Raw genomic sequence first — 8,803 nt, forward strand, 5'->3', positions numbered from 1 at the left:
ATTTGAAATAAAAGAGAAAGAATAAGGGGAAACATGACATTTTATAACATAATTTACCTCGTATTATACTAATATTACACGTGTACATATACATGTTATATGTGTGTGGCGTGATAACGGGCTACAACTGAATTTCCATGTACAATCTCGTATTGTATAATGACAACAATAAAAACTCGATTTACTGACTAGTGATCGGGAGAATTACGACTTTCAGTTGTTCCCGTGAAGGCATCGTAACGTTACAGTCGCCTCGGCGCCGCCCCTCCCTCAGACATGCGTGTTGTACTGTAGTCTCGCGTTTCTCCACTCGTCTGTGTTTATATTTTTTGATACAAAATAAAATAATAAAAAAACTGGGGCATTGTACGCGAAGTGAGACTTGAGACTAACTGCGACAGTGACACGGGAAACCCTCCAGCACCGGCTGTGTCCGCCGGACCCTCTTGAAGGTACGTTGTTCTGTGTGTGTTTCACCGGCTGTGTGGCTCCTTTCCCCCGTTTTAGCAGGTAATTATAGTCATTAGCATCCATCTTGGTGGAAGCTAATTAAACCACTGCAAGGAGGAACGGTAGACCCTTTAAACAACAGACTATACAATGTTATAAGGGCTTATAATGCATGTCATGTTAAATATAATGATTTAAACCTAGTATTCCTGCAATATAATCAATATAGATAAAGATAAAAGGCCTGCTGACTTTGCCGTTGCATTATCGCACTTAATTAGTGGTTGCAAATGTTAAATTCCTTCACGGGCTGCGGTAGTAATTCACTCCACATTGTGTCAGGTGTTGAAGCCGGATTAATCAATGCAGTATGGTGTGTTTACGTGCTGCAGCTCGCACATGTTAAAGAATAGTGGAGTCTGTCACATCGATGCAGACGAAAACAAGCAGATAAAACCATTCTTTTTTGTCTGTTATGCGATTTGCAATGGTGCATTCAGGTATCATGCACCTGAATGCACCACCTCATCTGTGTACTCTGCAGCCGGGAACCATCTATGGTTAAGAAGTGCAATATGGGTGAAAGTACACATGCATAGCTGTGTATCTGTTGCTTATCGTTGAGAAATCATAAAGTAATTCAGAAGATAAGGACGTGTATGAATGCTGTTGCGTTGCATTCTGGGAATTGAAGGATTCAGCGTATTTGGAGCCTCAGGGACTAAACATTAGGACATTTCTTGGCTGTTTGACCTATTCTCCCCCCACTAGAATAAATATATACAAATAGAAACAAATAAATATAATAACAAAATAGGGAAAAACTATCTTGCAAATTGAAATGGTCTGGAATAAAAGAGTTAAGCTTTCTCTTCATCTTATTCTGACTCACATGCACAGTACCATACCGGATATCAGTTATAAGTCTAAACAGCCTGCTTCTAAAATACATTCACTAAAACTATGGTTTCCCTGCTCATTTTTAATGAATGCCTAACTGATGCATGATTCATCCCGCTCTAATTAATGTATTTATGCTTCATAAATCATGAACTCACGTGGCTCAGGATTAATCAATTATTCAGTTATATTAAGTTATTCAGCACAAAAGGTAAAAGCGTTGCACGCCGCAGAAATAAAAGGACTGTTTGTCCATCATTAGTGAACAGTTCACCACATCAACCGATGGGTCACACCTGACTATGTCATGGAACTGCAGTTAATGCAGACTGTAACATGTTTATTTAAATGCAGGACATGCTGAATATAAACGCTGTTCTTATAACGAGGAAAACATCTTAGTCCCTGCATAGATTAATGTATTGTTCTTGTATTCAGATACGTTCATTAGTCGCTGTTGGTTCATATGCTTTTCTCATCAAGATTCACATGCATGAATGAATGCTTTGCATGAAGAAGTAAATAATATATGTGTGAATGCATATTAACGTAACCTACTTAAAGCTTTAACTAGAGCCTTTATCAAAAGCATTGCTGTTTTTTGTTTTTATAAATGTATTTTTTGCACATAAGTAGTCTACTTTAAATTCCTATTTGGACTACTGTAGTTCATACTTACTCACTGAGACTGGAAAACAGAGGTACATAACTTGTGAGGGTTTCTAAAAGTACATTGAAGTCACAAACCTTTGTAATTATGACTCACTATCTCATAATTATGGGGAAAGTATCTCTTAATTAACTTTGTTTTGCTGTATTCTGTAACCCGTTAGATTCGGTTTCCCTAAAAAAGCGTTTCACCTGTATTGCAACTGGTACTTTATACTGTCATATACTTACATTTTATACGTAGACCTTTTGGCAGAAATGGTGAATTATGATTTCTGTATACTCACATGAGCTAATTTACTCTCCTTATTCTAAATATTTCGACACTGCCATGTTTTGTAACAGCTGTCAAAACAAAGCCTGCAATAAATGTATGATAAAAACATTAATAGTGGGAGTATACACAATATATACACTCGTTCTTGTTTTTGTGATCATGATATTTTATCCTGTATCTATAAGATAAGTTACATTTGTCATAGTGACTAGATAACACCTCAGCTTTTCATAGTTGAATGCACCGTGCTTCTGTGTGAAATGACCTTCTGTTGTGGGATCTCTCAGAGAATCAATGAGATTTGATCGTTCAGTCATGTGGATCCGAAAAGAAACCAAACCTCTCCAACAGCAGAGCAACTTCCTGTCTTAAAGTATCGCCTATATTCATATATCGCCTACATATTTATAGCGTGATGAATAATCAGGCTGCAGCAACATTACGTAGCAATTCAAGAGTTCAATGTATTCCTTCATAGGCACAACTCATGCATTGAAGCTCGATGAGTCATGTTTTAGTTTTACATCTCTATAATTTTGATGGAGCATCCTATAATTACAAGATCCGTACTTCATAAAAGAGATCTTTATCTCTTAATTATAAGATTCAGATCTCATAATTACGAGATGTGAATCGGTAAAAAGACTTTTCTGTGTGCTGTTTGGCATCGACAAAGTGTTCCTGGCTTTCTACATCTCACCAACCCGTCATCTTACTTTGTTTTTACATAATTAAACAGATAGAACTCCTAGACTGTCAACCACAATACAGATTTTACATTTTTAACTTACTTGTGGTCAATGGAGGGCTTAAGTTGCACCAAAACTAGAACTAGAATGAAAGGAGAACGGATATTGAACTTTTTTTTTTTCTTCTCCCTGCTTTCATGTACAGTAGTTTACCCCAAATGAACAGTTTTTGAAGTCAAAGTAAATTGTTCTGGGTATTATTTACACAATATTCTTTCAGTAAATGACCATTAATTCAAAATTGTTTATTTTTTTCCAGTACAATTAAGTTGTTTTTGTTTTGCCCTTGCAGTTTTTTTTCAGGCTAGTTTAGACAAGTTCAGTATCTTATAAGTATAATAAGTATACCGAAAGCCTCTGACACATCTCCATCACATGACCCGTGTAACGCCCCTCTCGTCCTTCCTCAGGTCGGGAGCGATGGCGTCCGTGTGGCAGCAGGAGCCGTCCGGTTATTCGCCCTGCGTGGAGATCGACTCCAGCTCCGTGAGGTGCAAAGACCGACTCACCTCTCCGGTCTGGCTGAAGCAGGAGCAGGATGACCTGCGCATCATCAAGTGGGAGAACTTTCAATCGGGAGCCTCGGCCGATGCCGTTCAAGACAATACGCCCAGCAGCGCCATGTCTGGTGAGAGCAGTTTTCAGCTTTGTCGCATGCATCTTATAAGACTGTGTCGTCCTCTTTCGAGGGCAAACTCAGATTATTATATCCATCTATGCTCTCAGAGTCCATTGAAAAAAACAGCCAATTTAAAAGGCAGAACACGAGGGTTGCTGGTCAACCTCCGCCTCCATCGGTAAGTTTGTCTGTGTAATTGTAACACAATAACACAAACAAAAGATAGCTGCAAGTGGACCTTCTGGGTTCAAGTTTGTTTTTTTTCGCGCAACAGAAGGAAGCAGCTTAATTGTCAAATTCAAAGCCGCAGGCAGCAGCAACGCAGGTTTCTGGCTTCACAAAGCTGAGGAGAGTCACTTGAGCTGGTTTAATTCAGTCAAAAGAAGAAGTGAGACCAATACATCACACACTTGTTTCATCACGACAACGTACGCATCCTTTCAGTAACTGCACACTCACGGCAGTCATATTTCTTGGCATTTTGGGTTCATGTTTTGTCAGCTTAATTCAAATTAAATATCCAGCAAGTTTGGTGATGTTTGGAACTAATAGCATCTATTGATTTCAAAATACTTTTACACAAACGGTTCAACATTGTCACGAAACATATTCTGCATGTTTTGTGATGATTGGACAAACAGTTTGATTTGTGTTGTGCTCATTTTGTGCATTCTAGCGCCCCCTAGTAGCCGATTTGATATTGTATGTTTTCTGTACTCTCGTGGACACATCCTGCATGTTTTGTGATGATTGGCACAACGAGTGCTGACTCAGGTCTGGTTGTGTGCTGAGCCACTCCTTTTTTTAAGTTAATTGATCAATATCTTAAAAACTACATAAGATAACAAGCGTTTGACAACTTCTAAGTTTGGTCCGATAATGATCAGAGGTAGACCTGCAGAGGTAAAATCACTGTTTAGATAACGGCCGGAAACAGACTGCATAGCTGTCTCACAGCAAGGAAGAAGCAACATAAATATTCTGAATATAACTTACACTTAAACCGACAGGATTTTCCAGGCGGGTCTTTTTATTTTTTGTGTTTAAAATAAGTGTTGCGATCCACAGCAGTGCAATGCTTTGCTTCTGTGCTGGTACTTCTACTGGGAACTGGAAGCGTGCCAGCAGTCATCTACTGTCGGCAAATACACTGACTATAGATATAAGTACTTCACACAACCCCACTTCAAAACATCTGATCTATCCCTTTAAGCCCCTGTTTAAGATCATTGTGGTCCCTGTTGCAGAGTGAACACAGTCTGTATTAAAATGTGGACCACATGCTGCAAATGGGGCTTCATGTCATAGTTCACTTTACTGAGGAGGTTTGCAAATAATACTTTTTCCTATTTATGGATTTAGCAATTTGTCTTTTAGCAACTCGAAAAAACAGAACAAAAAGTTTCAGCTTTATTTGCGTCGCAAGAAAAGTGGACACTTTTTGTTTCATGCCATACAGTATTTACATTACTTTTGGCACATAGTGTAAAATATTGTGGCTTTAAAGAGCAAAAATGATGATCAGACTCATGCCTCATAGTCAAAATGATGATTAATTCATGTTTTAATACTTTGTACGGTTCCTGGTTTACACTACAAATGTAATTGAAGCCTGTAAAGAAGTTATTTTTACACAATGTGACTATAAGCGGTGTGTTTTAACGTCGGCCACATGGCTGTGTTGTCTTCCCTCTAGCTGCCCCACATGTAGAGAGCCTGCCCCCGCGGGTGCTGCTGACCATCACCAAGCTCCAGTGCATGCTGGAGAGCAAACAGGAGCGCATCGCTGCTCTGGAGAGACAGGTGGACGACCTGATGCAGGACCGCAAGTTCCTGAGGAGCCAGATTGAAAACCTCACATGCAACCGAGTCGTGCCGACCTTCGCGTCCCCGAGTCCGCTGACCGAAGGTCCGTGTCCAGAGAGCAGGAGTGTTTGACTCGTGTTATCGGAACTGGACGCTCTTATTCATGTGTGTTTATGTCGTTGTTGATCGCGCGCAGCTCCGAAAGCCAGCAAAGTGCAGCACTCGGAGAACAGATCACGGAAGAGGGAAAGAGCTTCTTCCTGCTCCTCGGACGGCAGCGGCAGCGGCTCCGAGGCGTCAGAATCCTCTGAAGTGTCGGCGGCCTCGAGTGAACACAGGAGGAAGAAACACCACAAGGACAAGAAGAGATCAAAGAAAGGGAAGGACTACAGCAGGAAGAGAGGTGATACGCGTTTCTAGTCCTTAAGCTAGTCACTGACCATTTATAACTGTTCCTTAACGACTCATGTATATACGTGTTATTTACAGTTGGGCCTATCACAATAATTACATTATCAACCTATCGAAGGAGAACTCCATATTGCCTGTTAACATGTGTGTTCATTTACATAAGAAGTTCACTAACATGAAAACATAATTAGTAGCAGAGTTTGGGAGCAATGTTCCCTCTAATTTTTTTCAGCACTGAGCAAAAAATTTTTTTTCTGAGCGCACATTTCAGCACTGTGAGCAATTCGCAACCATGCGACCTGCCAAAAATGACCACAAGCCTGCGTTAGCCATAGGGGATTCAAAGAGATGACAGCAAATGCATCAATATGTATACAAGGTTGATATTTATTCAATATCCTTTATAATGGCTGGACTTTGGGAACATTTTAATGATGGTGTTTTACCAGTCAGTTTAGTTGAACTTAAAGGATCTTTGTTGAACTTCAATAAGGGGAGGTTATGACTGGTTCACTGGTTATGACTGATAATGATATATATAAAAAATAAAAGTATCAAAGGTGTTTAGTCATTTCTCAGCAGGTACAACATTTAAGTGGAACTGCATTGAAAGAAAAATGCTAATGCAGTGCTTAACAATAATTATAGGCCTATTAAATTTTTCCTAAAGGTAGCCTATATAAACAATTTAATAACTTCATATTCTTCATATTTAAATATGTCTGAAAGTGTCAGTTTGGACTATTTCATCTAGCCACTCATGTTTGAACGTTAGGCAGACCTTTTTCTGGGGCGCCTGCTCTGCCTTTCTTTTCGCCATGGTAGCCTATAGCTGCTGGAGCAGGGCCCGCCAAGAGGAGCCTAAACAGCGCCGGCCCGAGCTCATGTGGCGCTCTGGGCGAGCTTCACTCCTGGCGCCTGGAGGAGGACAGCGGGGGTGGGGGGTGCTAACGGAGGCAGAGCGCTAGCAGAGGTACAGAGAGCGCATGTCGAGAAACGGGACGCTGATTGGCCAAGAAGACTCGACACGTCACATCAAAGATCTTATTATTGTGAAGATGGCTCACTCCTATCTCAGAAACACTGCCGCAAAAAATATTTTTAACCCCTGAAAAAAAACCGTTTGTGCGGTCTGAAAAATCTACTGCGCGGCCACTTCGACTGGCCTGCGCGGCCGCGCACGCGTACAGCTTAGAGGGAACACTGTTTGGGAGTCCATTTTTTATTTATTGGTTTGGTTGTGATTTTATTTATTTATTTAGAATATGTTTTTATTTTCTTTTTTCCCCTTCTAATTCAAAAATCTGAATATTCTAAAAAATAAATGCTCTTTTAAAGGGTAAACTTTAGACATGATCTGCTATGATATCAGTGTTATTAAAATGTCCTCTGGGACAGCACGTCATCAACAAAAAATCTAACTGTCGTGACAGGCTTATCTAAAGTTGTCACAGCAAAAAAAAAAACGTGTGATGTTCGATATTTGTAGATTCCATCCCGCTTCAAAATGTGTATGAAATGCAGATCAGAATATTTTGTACTTGTCAGAATTTGGATGGAATTAGAAAAGGGTGTGGAGAGAATAAATATTCCACATAAAACTGTGATGGAAGACAGGAAGTTGGTGGGTAACACATTGTTAGAAGGTAACTTTCTCAACCTCAACCCTATTTTCTCATATATTTGGGTCAAAGTGACAAATGAGGACCACAATTTAGAAGTGAGTTCTCCCTCAATACTGGACCAATTACTTTTTAATTTAAATTGGTCCAGTATTGAGGGACAACTAAACGAGCTGCAAGTTGTATTTCTCGGGAGGGTTCCTCTCCAAAATGTTGTCAGTAGCAGTAACATTGACGAGTGATTACATTACAGTCGGCTGCAGCGCTCTCTCTAAATACTTAAAAAAAAAAAATGTTGTCATCAATAATCACAGACACAAAAAGATGGGAAAGTAGAGTTCAGGTGAGGAAAAATATCAAACTTTAAGACTGATTGCATGAAAAAAAAAACTTTAAGTTAAAAGTTTTAAGTTGTTTTTGCACATGTTGATCAAGACTGTGTTTGCAATGACTAACTACGATGTCATCACTTCTGTAATAACCATGTAATAACAAGCCTTGTCCCATTCTTTCCACCCAGCCACGGGTGTCCAGTACGTCATCCACCGCTACAAACAAGTCCTGTCGGCCTTCATCAAGAAGAAAAGCATGAGCGAAGCCTTCCGCCATCTGGGAATCGACCGCAACACCATCGCCAACACGGCTTCCATCGCCGAGCTCCATCTGGCCGGCAAAGACATGGTCCCCCTGGTGGGCTTGTTCCGCCAAGGAGAAGAGACTCTGGTCAGCTACGCCCACAGGTGCACCTTGGTCATCGACAGCGACGCCGACCTGTCCAGGAAAATAGACCATATGAAAGCCACCGGCGAGCTGCTGCCCATCTCAGGGAAGAGGCCGAGGGTGTTGCACTCTCACCTGCAGCAGCTGGGGGGCGCTGCAGAGAGCATTTTGATAGGTTGATGATCATTTCAAGGCATGGAGGAGGGGTGAAACATAATGCCTTCACAACAATACATGTTCTTTTGTTTGTTTTTACACCAACCTGAACTGCTGGATTCAAATGTTTTATGTGACATTTCTGTTAAGTTACATGTGTGCCTCAAGGGGAACAAACATGTTATTAATTCCAGTTTATGCATCTCAGTATCCACATATACACATTCAGGATGTCTATTTTGTACTCAATAGCCATACAAGATGAGTAATAGCTGCTGTCACCAATATGTTTTTATTATTTAACATCAGGAGCGTGTAGTGTTAGAAACACCCACAAGATGGCAGTGCTCATATATTATGTTATGTTTACAAATCACTCCTCTTGTCATTTTACTCCAAAATGGTGGATGGTCAATTTTCCATT

The 8,803-nt window shown here is 40.4% G+C and overlaps 1 protein-coding gene across 1 annotated transcript; it reads left to right on the forward strand.

Annotated features, from left to right (window-relative positions):
* Nucleotides 1–3,465: 3,465 nt before the first annotated feature.
* LOC306750943 (coiled-coil domain-containing protein 106-like) lies at nucleotides 3,466–8,403 on the forward strand (the record flags this gene model as incomplete). The annotated part of the gene is made up of 4 exons (XM_079234433.1): nucleotides 3,466–3,673; nucleotides 5,361–5,573; nucleotides 5,667–5,873; nucleotides 8,024–8,403. The coding sequence occupies 4 exons, from the start codon at nucleotides 3,466–3,468 to the stop codon at nucleotides 8,401–8,403; spliced, it is 1,008 nt and encodes a 335-aa protein (XP_079090559.1).
* Nucleotides 8,404–8,803: the final 400 nt, after the last annotated feature.

The sequence above is a fragment of the Taurulus bubalis genome, assembly GCF_910589615.1.
Source record: "Taurulus bubalis genome assembly, chromosome: 18".
Taxonomy (NCBI): domain Eukaryota; kingdom Metazoa; phylum Chordata; class Actinopteri; order Perciformes; family Cottidae; genus Taurulus; species Taurulus bubalis.